At 41.3% G+C, this 20,483-nt stretch overlaps 1 protein-coding gene across 1 annotated transcript; it reads left to right on the top strand.

The window, feature by feature from the left end:
- The first annotated feature begins 958 nt into the window (after nt 1–958).
- On the top strand, nt 959–15,119 carry LOC135932137 (zinc finger protein 385D-like). The gene is made up of 8 exons (XM_065469476.1): nt 959–1,112; nt 3,252–3,367; nt 9,872–9,979; nt 10,508–10,670; nt 12,173–12,421; nt 12,508–12,689; nt 14,102–14,203; nt 14,569–15,119. Exons 1-8 carry the CDS (start codon nt 1,103–1,105, stop codon nt 14,815–14,817), a joined length of 1,179 nt encoding a protein of 392 aa, XP_065325548.1. The 5' UTR covers nt 959–1,102; the 3' UTR covers nt 14,818–15,119.
- Nucleotides 15,120–20,483: the final 5,364 nt, after the last annotated feature.

The following is a 20,483-nucleotide window of genomic DNA, read 5'->3' as shown; positions in this document are numbered from 1 at the left end:
GTGAGGCCTGTTGCGTGCCACGCTTTTGTATTATTTATGTTCACTTAATGTCTGGTTTGTGTGGCTTCTTTTTGCTTCACTTGTTAATCACACATTTGTGTGTGCGTGTCTGTTTATTACCAATTAAAATAGCCTGTGAGCACACAAAGGCTCTCTCTCTCTCTCTGTGTGTGTGTGTGTGTAGTTTCAGGACAGCACTTGTTGAACTGACAGCCTCCCTGAGATAAGTCTCCCTAGAGTTTTTGGATTGTGGGAAAACACATGTTGTTGTCCACTTTATTGGCACAGGGAGAAAACATGTTTGGGCTCGAGGACAAGAAAGTCAGTCTGCCAAAAGATACAGTACATCTGAGCTCTCCAAGCATTTGCGGGTGCGTGCAAGTCAGAAAGACAGACAGGAGCGAGCCATGTTCTTTTTAAGGATGAATGATTATAGAATTTGCAAGCTCACATTAAAGTGTGCTTGCACGTGGCAGACTGTGATGTTTTCACCTACTGTATGTGTCCGTGTGCAGTTTCCTCTCTATGGAGCGAAAGGATGCATCTAAAAATACCATAGGCCCGAGAGGAAAAGGAGGATGGGAAAGCACTTACCAAAGCAATAAGTGGAACACAGGTCTCTCCTTTCCTTTCCCGTGCAGCACCTTTCCCATGCACTTTTATGGTGGATGTGTCAACTAGAAGTTCAAATTAAACCTAAATAATTTCTGTTGTTCCAACGAGTTAAAAATGTGCCTGTTGGTTTGTGGATGCTGGCACTGAGGGTGCAGTGGTGTGTGTGGGGGCTACACAAATCCTGGGTGGTAGTGTGTACCAATTAAGGTAATTTCCGGGTATTTGCCAAATTAAAACCAGACTTCTGGGAGATGTAGATACACGGGCAGATTTCTACACGGATTGTGTAAAGATGAGGAGGAGGGGTGAGTAGTTGAGGAGGAGGAGGAGGAGGGAATCCAGATGGGAAGGAGCAGCATCGGCGCCGCAGGAAAGAAGGAGAGAGAGGGAGAGAGACTGGAGGAGAAGACACGAAGCCTCATCTCTGCTCGGAGATGAAAGACACTTTTATCACACACTGAACAATCGGATCTCACTTGGTGCCGCAATGTATTTTGGTATGTAAACGAAGCTTTTTTATTATTATTGTTGTTGTTTTACATTAGTTTTTTAATAGGCTGGTAATAACGCGGCGGAGTCACTTGTTGCTATGTTGGATTGGACGTGAGCTTCGTGAAGTCAGTCACCTGCACAGCGGTATAGACAGAGGGACTCAGCGCACAGGTTATATCACGGTATTTTTTTTTACTTTAAAGTCTGTTTACGCAAAAATAAGTATCGAAAATATTAGTCTATGCATAAAAGAGATGCAAAATATAGTAACAGCATGCTGAGAGAAGACAGAAGCTACTTTACTGCATTCCTTGGATTATTTCATAACTTGCATTTTAAACGGGTTTCACGATTGGGCTGTTTTATTGCTTTTGATCGTTGCCTGCAAGTTATTGATTGTCACTCCGCTGCTCTTAACAGACTGCAGTCTGTCACGTGTTTCTCAAAGGCATAATAACTTCTTTAAAGTAATCCATCCCAAAAGCAAATCAGATCAATCACGCAACGTTACGTGCGCGCACCCACACGTGCACCCTACAAGACTTTAGTCAGTTAACGGCAATCAGAGTAATGGCAGAGCGGATGGGTGTGTTATGATTGTGATTGCGATGATTACACACGGTCCTAAATCAAAACTGTAATCAAGCTGAGAGAACATGCAAACTATAGAAAATAAGGCTCTATAATCACTCAGCACAACAAACAAGACCCTTATCAGCCATGGCCTCAACGTACTCGTGCACTGTTTTTCAGGTTGCATGTGCACTTATGTACGTGCTTGGCATGTTTGAGTTTGTTTTTGATTAGAACCCCCCCCCCACCTCACCAAAAAGTGTTTTGAAAGGGCTGATTGCTTGCTTGTGTGTGTAAAAAAAACTCTAAAATGATTTATTTGAGTAAATAATTTTAAAAGCAAAAAAAAAAAAAAAAAAAAAATGACGAAGAAAAATGAAACTGGGAAGGTTGTCAAGGAAATAATAGGCCGCATTTGTACCCAGCATAATTACAGCATACAATGCATTCCCCCCCTCAGAGGTAGCAGAATCCTGCAGAGCCTTTATTTAGTCAAAGAACAAAAGTATGAAAAGTACAGTTTTACTCAAATTCTTCAGTTTTCTCTCTCTCTCTCTCTCTTTTTAAATTTATTTTTGCTACCCAAATTTAAGGCTAGTATCTCAAAATTTTGAATAAGTTAGATAAAGTTAGTTTCTCAGTTTTGAGTTATTTTCTTCAGATGATTAGTTCTTGAAAATTTGAGCTAAATGAGCTAAATTTTTCCACTTATGGATGACAAAAACAAACCATGTACAAGGGTTCAGTATCTTACCCAAGGACACTTTGACATCCATTTCAATTCAATCTAGCACTAAATCACAACAACAGTTGCCTCAAAGCACATTTTATTGTCAGGACCCTACCATAATACAGAGAAAACTCCAGCAATCAGACCACCCTCTGTGAGCAAGCACTTGGTAACAGTGGGAAGGAAAAACTCCCTTTTAACAGGAAGAAACCTCTGGTAGAACCAGGTTCAGGGACGTGTGGCCATCTGCTGTTGCCAGAATGGAGATACTGACCACTGAGCCAATCTAAGTACGTAGGAAGTTGTACTTGACCACAGTTTACAGCAAAGTGGGTGTTTCAAAGCAACATAAGATGATGTTATAGCTGTTCAGACAGAAGCTGTGCCTATTTAAGTAATTTCCAGGATCTGTGAGTGAGAGAAGACCACTAGGATCAAATATTGGTATATTTTTTCCAGTTAGAAAGCCCATGAAAGCAAATTTCATGTTTTAGGGAACAATATAGCAGGACTGATCCCAAATGCACTCAAATTGGCTCAACATCTTATTTGAATTGAAAACATTAACACAAATGACGAAAAGCATTTTACATAATAAAGTTTAAATTAAAATAAGACAAGACAAAGGTGTAAGAAAGCATCAAAAATGTATCAAGACCCTGCAACCAGAGAAGTTTTTGAGCACAGAATGTGTTCATCTGGTTCGCTCTGGTCTATTAGCTTTTATCATCATCATCATCATCATCATCATCATCTCAAAGGAACCACCTCATCGCCATCGAGTCATTGCTCCATATGTTTATCTATCTGCCTGTCTCCTTCCTCCTGTGATGTCTCACAGGTAATGTGTGCCACAGCACTCTTCCGCCGCTGGCTCGTCCCACGCTGGGCAGGACCCAGCCCTCCCCTGACCCAAAAGCCCTCCTCCCCCTCCACCTGCTGCCTGGATTCGCTGACGTGAGTACTGTCAGTCATCGTAGCTGTCATGGCAACAAAGCTCTCACCACCTGCACTCTCATGCCTTTTATTATTATTATTATTATTATCAAAAGCAAAATTGTTCATTTTACCATACCAATTTTTTGCCTCAAGCGGAGGAGTTAATTTCGTGGAATAGTCTGCCTGCATGAAGTAAAATTTCAATGCACAGATGTATGAGCACGCTGCCTACACCTTTCCAAATATATCATCCCTAATGCAGAGAGCTGTGACATTTCCACACAACCTGGGGGGTGTGGAGCTGAATCCTTGGTATTCCTCCTGCAGAGCTTTTCTTAGAGCTGTCTGCCCCGGTGTTTGTGAAAGGTGAAGGTGGAGAGAACTAAGGCTGGCCAAGTCTAAGCCCAGAGGACTGTAGATGTGTCAGGCTGAGGGTTGATGTATGGTTTACACGGAAATCGTGTGATATCTCTTCGTATAATCCAAGGTGTTAAATGCCTTGGCTGTGTCTATAAGAGTATGCTCATAACTCCATTGAGTCTGACCAAATAACTGCTCGGAAGCAGAGCTGACAATTGTGCTTTTGTTCCTCCCTCGTCTTTACTCTTCTTTCCCATGACGTGCTGTCAGATGTTTAGAAGATGTCTCCGAAGAGACACGTGAGGGTTCAGAAAGAGTGTATTTGTCTGCCTTTTGTGGCTTCTCACAGTGTAGCAGTTATTTTGCATGTGTGTGTGTGTGAGGGATTGTGTGTAGCGTCCGTCTCTTTGTCAAAAAGCCCATCTGCCACCCAGGGAGACACTGCTCTAGGTCTCGGCCCTCTTGCCTTCCATTTCACCTCGCTTTCATCCACCCCTTCCACTTTCTGTGTTGCTTGTGCTCCAGCGCCCTCTTCACTTCAGCTATCTCTTCATATGTATTTTCCACTTTGTCCCCTGCTGTCATCTTTCCTCTCCCTCATCCTCTTGTGCGCTTTTTCTCCCTTTTGCAGCTTTCAGATCCTCTTCACCTTCCTTTTAACTCCTCTGTTCACTACTAAATGTAAGGCACATAATAAGAAACTTAATATTACGATATTTGTTGCTATTGCTGGGTGACCTTAATATAGCACGGACAGAAAAATGTTTTTAAATATCTCACTCGCACTCTCCCTGCTGTCTTTTCCCTGTTTGTCTCTTTCTGTCATTTCTTTGATTTTACTCCATGTTCAACACATCTCCCAGTCGGCAGCCACAGAAATAGTGTAACACCTGTAAAAAGTGACTGAGTGCTACATTGTTCACTACTCTTAATGCTGAATGAGTAATGTTGGAGATTTAACTCCTTTTTTGGACAGCAAGGTTAGAGAAAGAGTATTGGCTAAAAACTTAAAATCCAGCATATCTCCACACTAAAAGCCCTCTTTGCCACCTCTGTAAACTTGAAATCTGCAATTAGCTACAGGCTATTATCTCAGTTAATTGCTAATCATTATTTCTGTAAAGTTTAAGGAAAATAGTGACAGTGTCAAAAACCCACATATAGTAATTTTACTGTCAGAAATGACAAGGAAAGCAGTGAATGCCCTCACTGATGATAAGAGAATTTGATATGTGGTTAAAATATTAGCTTCCCATTACATCTTAGCATTTACATTAGCTAATTAGCTTGCCATTATGTCAACAGTTCAGTCATAACTGGCAGCCAATGTTTTTAATCGCTAATCTATTTAATAGATATTAATAGTGCTTAGTGATGTTTTTAAAAAACTCTTGCTTGTTTCTTCGTCCTTGTTTCGCTAATAATTTCAACTGTTTAGCCATTTTTTTTAGCTTATAATTGATAACTTTCGATTCATAATGTTAGCTAGCTCCTCGACTGTTTAACTTTCCATTTTGTTTATTCCACTAACAGTTTATTATGTTATGCAATATTTAATCTATACTGTTAAGTTACTAGAAACATTAAAAGAGAGTAGAAGTTGAGGGACTGTAGTTAGTAGCTAGTAGCTTCAATAGTTTATCCATATTGTGCGCTAACAGTTTCCAGAGTTAGGTCCTTTAAACACTGTAAAATTTGTGCAAATGTTTTGTTCGTTAGAAATATTTTTCAGACTCACCTATTCTTAATGTAACCGTTCACACCGACCATGTAATTTCACTGGATGTTTTGTAGCATTTATTTTTCCAAATCTGACCAATCACTGCATTTGGCAATATGTGCGCTCATAACTCAAATTAATACCAGTACTGAATGTATGTGAGATGGAAACAGTAAAATATTCCATTATACCACAGACACACTGCTAGATGCTGCTCCGGGTCAATCGATTCTCTGAAATTATTTCTCTCCTTCCTCAAACTCTGCTCCAACTCTGCCAACAAGAGCTCAAACTGCCCCACTGAGATCCTGAAGTATGTACGAAAGCGGTCGTGGTAAAGATTCAACTCCTGGATCAAACCATGAAATTCTCCCTGCTGCTGTCTTTTTGTGAGAATTAGATGAACCCAGAATCTTAGTTTCTTACTTTCCTTGTTTAGAAGCATCATGACCAATTCATCATTGCTTGATGGTCACTTAATTTTTTTCACTGCGTGTTTTTCGAGGCTGAATTGTGCATATACGTTACACGGCTTGGATTGGAAGTTTGGATTGGAAAATTTTAGCTTTAATTTTAGCTACCTCTACAATCTATTATCATTTATTATGGAAGCTTGTTTCTGCCACTGGAAAAAAAAAATTGACATACAGAGATAATTTGAAATTTCTGATTATCTCAAAATTTCAACTTGCTCACTATCTCAAAATGTAACAAAAATTGAGATGTTAAGTTGAAATTCGAAGGTACAAACCTTAAATTTTGACTTTGGACAACAAACTAAAATTTTCTTCAGTGGCAGAAACAAACTAACATAATTTATAAATGAAGTTTGGATGCCTTTTTCTAATACTTATGTGTTACTTTTAGTTTTTCTTCTCAAATCTGTTCAGATGCACTTTTAAAAAAATATTTCAGAGCATTTTAATTTCTCTTTTGTCATTTTAGTTGAACTAATCCTGCTGTATTCCCTTTGGGTTATGCAGACATAACCTCATTTGTGAATCGCTGAACTCTTTCAGTTTTGCTGTCTTTATTAAATAAATTCCACCTCTGATGTCCCCATATCCTTCAGTTGCTTTTGAGTGTTTGGAAAGAGCTGAACGAAAATAAAATATTGTCTAGAACGTATTTTGTCAGAGAATCGTCTTGCTCCTCTGAATCGAACCTGTGGGTGTGAAGTAAGTGGGCACGCAGCTGAACTCTGACGGCCTGTGTTTTCTTCTGAAATGTGTCTCTTTATGTGTGGGTTCTTCTGTGTGTGTGTATTTGTGTGTAAGCAGTGCATTCGCTTGTGTGCTTTGGCCTCCATAAAACTCTGTACAGGAGTTTGTTTGGTGCCCACATGTGCGTTGTCATGACTACAGGGTTGCAGGCATGTGTGTGGATGCTTGTCGTGATTCAGGGACCCCCGCTTTTAAAACTTGGACTTCAGAAGCTTAGTTGGCTCGTATTCTTTTTTTTTTCTTTCTTTTTGGAAACAAAAAAAGAGATATTGTTTCCAAGAATAAAATAATTGAAATGACAAAGAGCCCAAAAGCAGCAGCTCATTCATCATAACTCACTCCTTTTAGGTGTTTGACGTCAGACATTCACACATAGCTGTCATGCTGGTACACAGTGTAAATCCAGGAGAATTCATCATTATAAAGTTTTTGACTGTGATCCAGGTAGAAATCTGCTTTACTTCACTTGGCCATATGTTTCAGCCATAACTGACTCCCTGGAGCAGAGCATGTCTGACATGCTGACACCCTGTGTGCAAGGAGGTTTCTGGAGGGAATATGCTGGATATAATTGATGCTGTGTGGTGGATGTGATGCCTTTATTTAGTGTACAATCCACTGAATGTACTGCTTTTATTTCTCTTCATGAGCTCACAGTGGCAGATTTGTTTCTGCATGTGATATATGTATTTGTGCGAGTGTGTGTGTGCAAAACAAAACTGAAGAGGCAATGAGTAAGAAGGGCAAACTGACTTTGCTGCAGGTGCTAGTCCATCGTAGTGCCGAGTGGGAGTGGAGGGTAAGAGGGTGACTCCACGGGGAGCCGGGAAGGTGACTTTGATCAGACGCAGGCGAAGGGAGAGGGTTCAGAGGTAAGCAGATGGAGGGGTGAAGCGAGGAACGTGTGATGGAAGGTCAGGAGGAGATACAGGAGCCTTGGGGCTGTGGAGCGAGGAGGGAGCAAGCGGGCTGTTAGCTGATGTTAAACTGTTCAATCTCATTCACAGAAGCATAAAAAGATGTCAAAATACTCTCACATAAAGATGTTTGTCACACGTTACATGACAGATTTAGTCCTTTGCTTTGTTTCTTAAATTTTTACGACTTTTTGCATTTTACACATGATACACATGATATATGTTTGTTTTTATGTAAGGTTGCTGGAGTTTTCTATAGACAAACAGCTGCAGGGAAACAGGGAGATAAGAGACCTGCGACTGCACAGATACATTCCAGTGTAGCAGCCCAGAGTGATGATCAAAGAAAAGTAGTGGGAACACACACACACAGACACGCACACCCACTGTTGAGTTTTTCACTTTTGAAGAGCGTGTTCAGGTTTGGCTCTAAAGAAACAAGGTACATCTCCACTGCAGTGCTATACTGAGGGTTCTCTGGGGTTAGAGGACTAGCTGGCTGACCCATAAGAATGCATAAATTTTTACTTTTACCACTAACCAGATTTCCATAAAACCCCCACTCCTCACTCCCCACTCCCCACTCCCCGCCCGTTTTGGCTGCTTATATGGCCTCCTACATTTCATCTCAGGTAATAGTCTTGTTTTGCTCCACAAAGGCCAGTTGGGTTTTATTACACTGAGTAGTTGTGCTCATTACAATTTCCAGTAATGTCCAGCAGTGCACAGTGTTGTGTGGTCAGATAATGGTATTGTGTACACGCATATATGCAAAGGCATGGACAGGTTTACTGCCTCTTTCTTACACGCATAAATAAAAATAGTCTGGGGGGTGAAAAAGTCTGAAACTTCATTAGCTGATCTGCAGTACGAGGCAACACAAACATGATTATGCTGCACGCAATTTAAAGCTATTTAACTTAGTTTTCTTAATATGGTAATGGTTTCTCGCTGTTTAGTTGGAAAGACCATTTGCACGTTTGGTGTTATGAAGTCTTCCTGGAACAGGGCTGTGTGAGTAAAACTCTCACCCCTGCAGGTTTTAAAGGTGCCTGTAAAAAGTTTTGTGTTTTCTCTGTTATGGATAGCAAAGGCTGTGGTCAACATGGCTTCAAGGTGGTCTGAGTGGACTCCAACAGTGATGTGCAGAAAGACGGGCAGGGCCATTTTACCACTGTGCAGCATCCCTTTTTATTTTAACAGTCTGTAAATGTCTGGGAACTGAGGAGAGTAGCTTCTGTTCAACAGTCCTCGGTGTTTTTTTTGTCCATCCATCCATCCATCCATCCATCCATCCATCCTCCCTCCACTTCAGAAATTGTACAGAGATTTCTTCAGATTCTCTGAATCTTTTGATGATATTGTGCAATGTAGATAATGTGGTATTCAAACTCTTCACAATTTTACGTTGAGTAACATTGTTCTGAAATTACTCTTCAATTTGTAGACACATCTTTCAGCAGGTTGGTGCACCACAGCCCAGTTTTAGAGATTAGAAACTTTGCATCACTAAGATATCTCATGTTACTGGCTTATTGCCAGTTAACCCAATTACCGGTACTAGCAAAAAGTTCCTCCAGCTATTTCATTTTAGCACCACCTACTTTTCCAGCCTTTTCTTGCCCCTGTGCCAACTTTTTTGAGATCTGTTGCTATATTTTTCATGAAATACCAAATCTCTCAGTTTAACATTTGATGTGTTTTCTATATTGTGGTGTGAATAAAATACGTTAAACACAGTGCACTGAATTTTTCAGAACTGGCTTTGCTCTTCAGAGTGCTTATGTTCACAAGGGCAAAAAGCTTTAAAACACGTGAGTATTTGGAACATATGGAGAAAACTGGTGGTCAGCAGACAAGTGGGTTATGCTGCAGAGTGGTGTGACAGGTTTCATATAAACATTTTGAATCCTGTTCTATCCCATGAAAACAGTTCAGTGTCAGTGTAATTAATCCAAGCTGAAATGACCAAACAGACTGCACTGTGAAAGCACGTTACATCATGTCAGTCAAGATGATATGCTGGTATTTGTCTCAGACAGGCTGAGGCAGCAGAGAACACGTGGTTTGCTGTGTTGTTGATTTCACTGATAGATGTGTGAACATCAATATTGTTATGTTTATGGGCAAAAACTCCTTCTTATAATCCGCTCCCTTCAGTAGGTCCTGAAAAGATAAAATTATCTGCTGATAGCATGCCATTTAAAGAGGAGATCACTTTCACTACCTAACTCAGTCTGGTCTGTTAGAGCATAATCCAAAACCAGTTCAGACATTAACATTTCACTTTTCCTTGTTGCAGATGGATCATATACATAAAGCTCTGATTGGCCCAGGCTTCGGGCTAACCTCACCCTTAATAAGAAAGCCCAGTTCCTGTGGCGTCTGTCGTCTTAGATTCAACTCTGAGGTGGGTGATGCTGTGTGGGAAACACATGCTTTGTCAATTGTTTTTTGTTTTTCAAGGTGCGCTTGTTTTTCTCACACACGCCCTTACATGACAGTTGAACCACAGAGAAGACCTGCCCTTACACATGGCTGTCTTACTGGTTTTGAAGGTTTAAAGCGTTCTTACTTAATTACTGGGTCAAATGTGAACTCACCTGATATTTGATCTTGGTAGAAAATTCATTTTGAATTATTTGTGCCATAGCATGACTCATAAGAAAGCAACTCAACAACTGCAAAGTACTGTCACGTATTGTACGGAAATCTTTGTAAAAATGTGGAAAAAGTGCATATAGTGCTTTACTTATTTACTTTAACAACTTACCACTTGATTATTTACTACACTGGCAACAGTAAGCAAGTCAGAGAATGATAGCTTTCTGCAGTTTTTCCATTCATATTCAAGTCATGCATTGTTGTGTAAAGTAAAGATAGCCATTTTACTGCATGAAGCAAAATCTTTTTTTTTCTTTTCCTGTTGGGCATCAAGGCTCAGGCTTCCTCCCATTATACCGGCACGAAGCATGCGAAAAAGCTGTTAGCTCTGGACGCCCCAGATTCAAAGATCAGGACCTGTGAACCGGTCTCCAAGGAAACTGCAGTCCTGTTGTCATCGTGCTCACGGCCCTCCAGCTCTGACACAACATCAGGAGGTGAGGGCATTTCTGCAACCATGCATGCACATGTGTGCACAGACATCACGCACATGACACCGTTAGACATATGAACGCGCGGCTCAGACCTTCTTTTCCTAGTCACGACCTTAACTCTTTGATGTGATAAACCTCCTGCTGCTTTGGGTTGCACGGTGAAGTGATTAAAGGTTGGGCATTATCCTCTGCTTCTTCTTCGTGTCTACATTTTCTGACCTCATTCAGTGGTCTCCTGAGATCAAAAGAGCATTGAAAATGCTTTGAATATGATCTGTGGGTAGCTCTCCTCCACTATGTATGAGTGTGCGATTGTTCAAGGGCCTCGGGCACATGCGCGTCTGCAGGCATGCAAGTGTGGCGGTGTGTCAAAGCACTGACTGCTTTCCAGCATGTGTTTATATTTGTGCCAGTGCTGATGTGCTACTTTTGCACATGCGTGGGCGTTTAAGGATTGAAAATAATGCATTTCGCCACAGCTAAAGAAGAAAGAGGTTGAAGAAATATTCTTGACAACGCCAACAGGAGAGTTTGTTTTTGAGAAAGTGAGAGGGTGAATGATCATTTCGAGAGTTTCGGGGAAGTGGATGAGAAGCAGGAGCGCTCTCTGAAGATTACTTTAGTGAGAGAGTGGGGAATCAGTGGTAACAAACAGACACCCACTCAGTGAGGCAGAGCTAATCATTGTTATTAACAGAGAGTGAATCCTTAAATCTCCATCCGCTCCTCCGGGGGAAAGTGGGCCCCACAAAAGATAACAGAGTCAAATCATCTCTATACAAAAGTGTCCGTTTAAGTGCCGCGAGGCAGAAACCCAGGAGAAATCATTGATTATTAGTGTGATTAGAGAGGTTGATGGAGCTCATAATCATGTGTAGCCTGCTGAGCTTTTATCTTTCTCTTATCATAAAGAATTCAGAAATTTCATAGAAGTGGAAAAATGTTCACGTTTGTCTTCCTTAGTGCTCGTTCTTGCCAACAGGACTTTCCCTAATGCAATTTTTTTTTTTTGGGGGGGGGGGGGGGGGGGGGGGGGGCTCTGAAGCTTCAGCTGTAATCAACAGAAAAAATTCAAAGCTTCCCATCTGAATTTAATACTCCAACACTGTCTGACAAAATCACCACACGCATAAGTTTAAAAGCTTTAAAGTGGTGCTGCGCTGTGCCGCTCTGTGAACAGAGCACAGAGAGAGGGAGAGTGAGCCGTGGAGAGCAAGACCCCGTAGACTGAGATTCTTCACTGGCCATAAAAGTTGATAAATATGTACTGAATCTAGAAAATATGTTGCTAAGCTGGCTACAGTGTCTTAATATTAAACTAAATCACCACAAATCCAAGTTGAGACTGCATTTATTTCTCCAGTCTACAGGAAAAAAAAACACATTCAAGCAAGCACATTCAAATATCACAGTTAAGAACTGAATATCTACCCAGACGATGAATATCCAAACAGTCAAATATTAAAGTATAACCTTACTTTCCCCCCCCCCCCCCTTTGTTTTAGAGCCTTCATCGCTGAACCCTACCTCAGAAATGACACCATCAACCAGTGGCTCCACTGAAACTGTGAAAGCACCTTCTGACCCTTCCTTGTCACCCATTTCAAGGACAACAGAGAAAGAGGCACCAAAAGATGGAGAGGCAGAGGCTCCAGGAGAGGAGACCGAAGAAGCAAAAGCTATACGTCTTCTGTACTGCTCTCTCTGCAAGGTGGCTGTCAACTCAGCCTCCCAGCTTCAGGCCCACAACAGTGGTGAGAGGCAGTCGCTGCCACGGCCAGACTTTGCCCACATGAAGCGTGTTTCTATACTTTGTTGATCTGACTTTATATCTGCTCAGGCACCAAGCACAAGACCATGCTCGAGGCCAGAAGTGGCGATGGAGCCATCAAATCCTTCCCCAGGATGGGGGTCAAAGGCAAGATGGCTGCACCATCTGAGTCATCGACAGGACTCCAGAATAAAACTTTCCACTGTGAGATCTGCGACGTGCACGTCAACTCTGAGACTCAGCTCAAACAGGTGATCCGTGCAATATGATAAGCTCAAAAATGAACTCTGACAACTGTAGATGTGTTTTAATATGTTTCAACTTCTAGGAGTTCGTCACTTTTTATCAGTTTTGGATATAATGTGATATGGCATCCAAGCCTCGGAATCTTAGATAATAATGTGTTTGACATTATATAGCATCTTAAAATGTATTTACCATGAAAGGTGGTTTATAGATTTTTAATACAAACATCAATTAATTACAATTACAACATGATTAATACAAAAAACTTTGTATATATAAATGTTAATATTCCGCTGCATCTGCTTTTACCTAAAAAAAACAGAGATGCTTCATGAAAAGTTACATAATGAGAAATATACATGCACTTTGCTAGGTACTCCTTGCTAGTACCAGATTAGAATTGCTTTGTGTTTGGACCTGAATTGAATCTTCATGGCATAGATTCATAAAGGTGCAGGAAGCATTTTGGTCGGGTGCACAGTTGCTGCAGATTTTTCAGCTACACATCCATGATGCTAATTTCTCTTTCTACCACATCCCAAAAGTGTGCTTTTAGATTTCGATCTGGTGACTGTGGAGGTCGTTTGAATACATTAAACTCTTGTCATGTCCAAGAAACCAGTTTGAGATGATTTGAGATTTGTGAGATTGTGTGTTCTGGGCACACAATCTGCTCCCCCATACCTAAATGCACTCAGTTGCTGCCATGCGATTGGCTGATTAGATATTTATCTTAACGCACATTGCAATGCACAAGTGTCTGGTGGTCATCACAGATTTGCTATTCAAAGAGTTCAGGAAGTACAAAGCCACCGCGATCCATCATCACTTCATCCATCATGCATTAAAGACGGGAAACTCAGGGCCATGCAAATTTTGTTCTCAATCACAGTGTGAACGGCTCACACCTGTCGCTGCAGGTGAGTTAAAATCACAGATCCCTCAAGATAATGAGCACAAAGCTACTAAGCCTTTGCTATTTCACTGAGCATTTGAATATGATGTTAGCATCTCTGTTCGTGATGTGAATGCATAGCGTTGGTCTTCACCGCTGACTGTTTAAAAGTTAACTTTGGCCAGGTGCTCATGAATATTTAGCAGCTTGCTGCTGATTGTGTGGCGCGTTGGCCACAGCCATCTGTTTGTGCTTGTCAGTCAAATTTTAAAAGATTTCCTTACCCGCCCCTCATAAATATTTGGAGTCTCAAAGTCAGAGTCAACAAAATACAAACAGTCTGCCTGAATTGCCAAAAATAGGAGCTTTGATTCCTGCTTGCCTTTAATTTCCTTTTCACATTATTCAGATTACCAAGCATCACCTTCTTCTTTCACCCATGCCATCTTTCTGCTGCAGCCCGTGTCTGTGTGGGTTTCTTTTGCTGTGTGCTTATCTACATGTCTCTTTCCTCGACTCCAGCACATCAGCAGCAGGAGACACAAGGACAGAGCGGCAGGTAAACCAGCCAAGCCTAAATTCAGCCCCTACACTCCCACCCAGCGTCACCAGAGTTTCCAGGCAGTGAGTACCATGCTATTGCTTGACTTACTTTCACCCCCTCATCATTGTGTTTGTGTACATGAGTTGATCCTCATGGGCTTCTTCCAGGAAGCTCCACTCCCTACTGCCAGTGAAACAAATAGTCAGCAATAGCTCAAGAATAATAAATTTTCTGAATTCTAACCCCTTGACATGATGAGTTGGACAAAAGGGCAGGATTTCACTGGAAAGTGAGATTATTAATAAAAATGCCTGGTGATAAATGGAACAGCTTGTAACTCTACTTTTTCCTGTTCTTCTTTCTAGTTTCCTACTTTAAACTGTTTAATTTCCCAGGAAAAACAATCACCTTGATACTACTTTGTTTGCCTGTCTATCATCCTCAGATAAGACTGACTTTACGAAAGAACCAAGATCTGACCAAGCCTCTGGCGTCTTGTGTCCTCCAGCGTCAGCTCTCTGTTGCCGCCGCCGCTGCTGCTGCCATGGCATCTTTGCCCCCATTCCCTCTCCCGCCTGCATCAAACTCGAACCCTGCCCTGTTTCACAGTCAATCCCTCCCCCAGGCCCTGCTTCATCCGGCACCCGGACCCATCTGCTCAACACACACGTCTGTTCTCTTTTCCCCCTACTGACCCGGCCGATGTCTCTATTGCTTCTGAACTACAGCTAAAAGCAGACATGAGGCCCGAACAAGATGTGATATAAGCCAGTGCCCTTTGTACTTCACATGCCAACAGACACCACGGGTGTCACGGACCAGAGTGGGTCAGATTGAGGTAGCAGATGGGCGAAAACAGAGTATTTTGAAATGTGAGAGAGTGTGTGAATGCTACCGGGTGCGTGGACAGACGTATTCATCACAGAAGTGCAAGTTTTTGCTCTATATTGTAGCACTTTTGCTAATAATCTGTGACGCATTAAAGAAATTCCCTCTCTCTCGATATATATATATATATGTATATGTATATGTATATGTATATGTATATGTATATATGTATATATATATATGTATATGTATATGTATATGTATATATGTATCTATATATATATATATATATATATATATATATATATATATATATATATATATATATATATATATATACATAAAACAAAGATGCAGGATAGCGAACTTCCATGATGAATATAGCTGTGTGTGTTTGTATATGCACATGAATGCTATTCAGAGCATGCTTAACTATTACTTTCCAATTTAGTAAAAAATTCCTGGGGACGCTCACATCAATTGCACAATGTTCCTACTTTTCTTTCTGTCTGAGGGTTAATGCATCCTCACGAGGTTATTGTTGAAAATGTTCCAAAAATGTGCAATTTATCAAATAAATAAGTGCAATAACGATTCAAGTTCATGCTGTGTTCATGTCTTTGTCGGATGAAAATTTAAGCATCAAAAAGATGAGAGCGTACCCAAGAAATAAACATTTGACTTTCTCATTTCAACTCCTTGTGTACGTGTCTACGTGTATGTGCCGGAATTGTTGACGCAGCCAGGCGTTGACTCCTCTCCAGATCATAAATCTCAGTATCTGACTACGACTTAAGCTCAGTTAATCTCCTTTGATACTTAGCAGCACACAGAACATTTTTCCTAGGTTTTTTTTGTTTCAGGTAAAAAGGACACATCCATGGCAGGATGTCTCCGAAGGCCCCTCCACATATCCTCCAGCTTCAATCTCTGAGATAAATCAGTGCAGGAATGTTCTGTCTGATGTTATTGTCTGTCTTTCTGATAAGGTTTACTACACTGCAGCTGCAAGCAATGTGGTCAGTTTGGTGCACTTAGTATGGATACAGTGTGTGTGTGTGTGTGCTGCAAGAGTACAATATGTGTGTGATTGCTGGTGACATTCCACACTGATGTTAGGTGAGTGATGGCCGTCTATATTTGCTTGTTATAAAAGATTGTTCGTGTGTGCTGCTGCTTTGTCGACTTTTCCTGACCCCTCATCATATTTTCTTGTTTTTTCTTTCATCAGACACCAAACTCGATTAATTTGTTAGATGTTTTACTTCTGTCTCCTGCAGTCGCTCCAAAGCAAATAACCTTACCGGCCAGTTCGGAGAGTTATCATCCAATATGTCACTGCCTCCTGATTCTTCCCATTGTCACGGCAGTTAATATTATTATAAATTGCCTGGGTGATGACTGTGAACATCTGTGTGGGGGATGCTCAATTCTCCACACGCTATTGGAATTCAGACCTCCACTGGCCCCCTAACTGCCTGGCTCACTCCCTGGCCAGCCTTCACCGCCTTTTCTCCTTCACCTTTTGTCATCTTTCTTTGGTTATCTCACATGTTCACGCCTACTTTCTCCACCAGCTTTCTGGCAGGTGCACGTGCACACATAAACATATGTCAACAATACAAAAGCCTGACTTGGCATCCAGGGAATTTTTTATTCTGTACTACCTGGAACAACTACAAAAGTACAATGCAGAGCTATGCATGCCATGTGAAGGCTGCTTGCTGTTCACGTTTATAAAAAGGCTATAATAAGCTCTTGGCGTGTGAACGCAACCTTTTGACACATTTCAACTCAGTTCAAATAAGTAAGAACAAAGGAGGTTGTGTATACAATGAGTATGAGCTACAGGAATCACCATTCAAGCTTAAAATACTTAAGTTTTTTTTATTATTGTATTAGACCAGAGTTTGTTGAAAGAAGAGAAGCATACCTTGGTAAATTCACTGATTTGCTTCATAGCCTTTGAATCATAGAAGAAGACTAATCCTACTCTCATATCTGTATGGAGGTGCCAGTATAGCTGCACCAGCACTTCTATTGTGACTCCATCACACAATTCACCATTTTATGGGGTTATCGTGGATGTTTATCAGGACTCTGTGGAGGGAAATTTCTCAGTTGGCAACAAGAAAACACCTTGCACACACCACCTATTAAACAAAAAGTCAGTTTTGACGCTTGAGTTTTTGCAACTCATTAAACAACTGAGACCAACAAATGTGCTAATTAGTGAGGTTTAGAGACACAAGGATTTATTTGTGTAACAAAACCAACCGCATAGTCTACATGAAAGTGGACCTGTTGTGCTCGTTTCCAGCGCCGTATTTCTATTCTTGCATTCAACCAGAGAAACGTTGATCAAAAAAAATAATAATGCTAATTTGTTTTGTAAAAGCTCTCCATGCACACACCTCATTCACCTGCTATGTCAAACAAAACTTTTTAAGTTCTTCTTACTTTAAGGCCACAGTTTTCATCTGATTGGCTGCTCCTTTCAGTCAGAAGATTTAAACACCAGGTGAGTGTGGTCTCTCCACTCAGAGTGTTTGTTAGCTGCCCTTCTCTATGACATCATGTAGTGCCAAGAGTAAAACAAGTGGAAAAGCCTGAGATTTAGGGGTGTTGCAGGGAATACTTACACACACACTGATCACATTGTTTAAAAGACTGACCCTGTAACAGTACGGATATGACTGGCCCACTTGAACATGGCATGCATTTTCAGGGATCTGAATTTTCTTTTTTTTTCACCTATTATAAAAAAAGAATTACAACAGGCCTGTTCAGAGACCTCATGGTATTTGACCAGGTGGTTAATAGCAATCTGTGGGCTTTAAATCCAGTCAAAGTATTGCACATCTAAAGGCTGGCACTTCTATACCACAAGACCTGTGCAAGCTGCCCTGTGGGAGCAATGTCTCTCCAGCTCGAGTGGGCAGACAAAAGGTGAGCGGGCTGAGAGGGAGCTGCGGCATAAGCACCATCTGTCTGGGTCAGCATACCTCCACGGCAATCTAGTGAGCACAAGTTAAAAGTTCAGACAAAGCCTTCAATTTGGCCTCTTGCTTAAGATGCATCTGTGGTTGTTGCAGCCCCAGACAGGATATGTTAGGTCCCTGCAAGGCTTTCCGGTCCTGTGGAGGCAGTGCAGCAGTATGGCATGGAGCAGCAGATCAGTAAAGGGAGCGGATGTTGGCTGTGAAGTTAATGTCTCGGCAGGGTGTTCAAGAGCAGGCTGTAAGGCATAATGGCCAAGGTGCAACCCACTGAGAGCTGATTGTGTGTCTGGGGCCCGGTGCTGCTGTCGTCTGTGTTCAATGGGATGTGAGTGTGAAGGAGTGCTGCTGCAGTTATGTTTGTTAGTAGTGCAGCAGCTGGTTTTGCATCCATAGAAGGAAAACTGCTGGAATCCTTCTGCATTGCTGAAAGAAAGAAAGAAAGAAAGAAAGAAAGAAAGAAAGAAAGAAAGAAAGAAAGAAAGAAAGAAAGAAAGAAAGAGGCCACCTACTCATTCATCCACCGGTATCGGATCAGTCTGAGGCCTATGAAACAACCTCTAATAAACCTCTACAAAGTTTAATTTTAGGCTTTGATTACACAACCTATGTTATGATTTCATTACCATAAATTGTGATTATGGAACCATAAGCACATTTTCCATATTAAAAAATGGGACTTTGTATTTTTGGCCCCGGTAGAGGCGAGCTCACAGATTAGAGTTAATACTTTTCATCTGGTAGGAAGGCAGATGATGGTTTCATTGGCCAGTCAGGATGTCTGGACACGGATGTAGGAGCTAGAGATCTGAGTGGACAGAGATGAGTTTATGATCTCTTAATAATCGTATTACATCACAAAAGGTTGACAGACTCCTACTGGCTACTGTTATACTAAAAAAGGCAACCTATTTGTGTGTGTTGATGTCTCGTTTTGCTTTTTATTATCTTTATTGTACCCTAATTTCACAGTCAGCCACAGCACTCACTCTATTTTTATTTTAATCACTTCCTCCTATCCCTTTTCCTCTACCTGTGATAATAAGTTTCTCTCCAGGCAGCTGACATGCGGGTAGCGAGGAGCTGCATGAAAAGACTGTGTGATGGATTTGTCCATTAAAGCAAGCTGAGCTAAAACCCGCGGAGTCCCTCTGGCTGTCTATCCGTCTGACTTTATATGTTCCTCTCTCTTTTTCTTTAGCTCTTTAATGCAGTCAGACTCTCTAAAAAACACACACAGGCACAAACACCACTCAGTATTTCCCCTGCTGTGAGGCAACAGCTGTAACATTTGCTTTCTTTTAGCAAGAATAATACACCTTTTAAGTAAACACCAATGAGTCACCACAGGTCTGTAAGGCTTACACACACTCACTCAGTTCCACCCCAACACTAAAATGGCATCAGCTACACTCTTTCAAAATAAGTGTAATTTATTTTGTTTGTAATTAAACTTGATTGCTACATGTCCTCGTGCAGGTAATGTTGAAATAATCCCGCTTAGAATTCACAAAGAACCAAACATTTGTGAGAAAAGTCAGCTAGGACTGTTAATGATCCATGGTCTCGTCCAATATCAGGTGCCTGTTTACAGCTGAGGCACCTTTTCTGAAGTCATTTGTTTTTAGTGGGTGACAGTGACAACACCCAAACCTTACCAAACCTTCGCTGCAGTCTCGGTTTGCTTGGCTGGCATCCTCCTCACTCGCAGAAGGTCCAAATGAATTAGCTGCAGTGCAATGCCAGAAAGGTCCAGGTTTCCTCCCCATCCCATGCCAAGCAAGACATCCCCTGTGTGGCTTGGAAAATTAAATCAGCTCATGACTATGTAATACCAAGTAATCCAGTATTTATGGAACATTTATTGAGCAAAACCTGGGAAGGTTAATGATGGGTACTTATGGGTGCAGGGTGACTGTGAGAGAGGCAGATCTCTATGTGTGTGTGTGTGTGTGAGAGAGCGACAGTGTGCATAAAGGTATGTGCTTATTATAGGCCTCATGTCACAGAGAAGAAGACAGGAGTCTGTATACTGGAACAGACTGTCAAAAGACCAGCTAGCTCAATTAAAAAAATACATTGATCTAATCATTGACTGTCTTTCTTAGCTGCTGTACAATCGTATACTGAAAAAGCCACGGCAGTTTCAGGAAAAACTCAAAAGAATATGACTCAAACACTGCTTGCCAGAGGGGTTTAGGATGAACACAGTTATCAGCTCCATCCACATGCAGCTGAGCACTCTACTGAGCTCTGAATGCTCTTATCTTCAGCAGTCAATTAGGTTATAAATGCTCATTTTGCTTGAATGAGCCTGATCCTTAATGGGTCTTAATCTAATTCCTAGTTGTGAAAAAACAGAAGTTTACTATGGCTCTATTTCGCAGTTGTGGATGATTTTTTTTCTTTGCTTTGTTTCCAGCTGACAGGGATGATATGGGTGAAAAAGGGACAGCTTGAAGCGGCAGGGATTATAATTAGATAATTGTACTTGTGTGCGGTGGTCTCCTGTTTAGTCTCAATGGAGCAGAAT

The sequence above is a fragment of the Pelmatolapia mariae genome, linkage group LG22, assembly GCF_036321145.2.
Source record: "Pelmatolapia mariae isolate MD_Pm_ZW linkage group LG22, Pm_UMD_F_2, whole genome shotgun sequence".
NCBI classification, from domain to species: Eukaryota; Metazoa; Chordata; class Actinopteri; order Cichliformes; family Cichlidae; genus Pelmatolapia; species Pelmatolapia mariae.
This window is presented reverse-complemented; position numbering and strand designations above follow the sequence as displayed.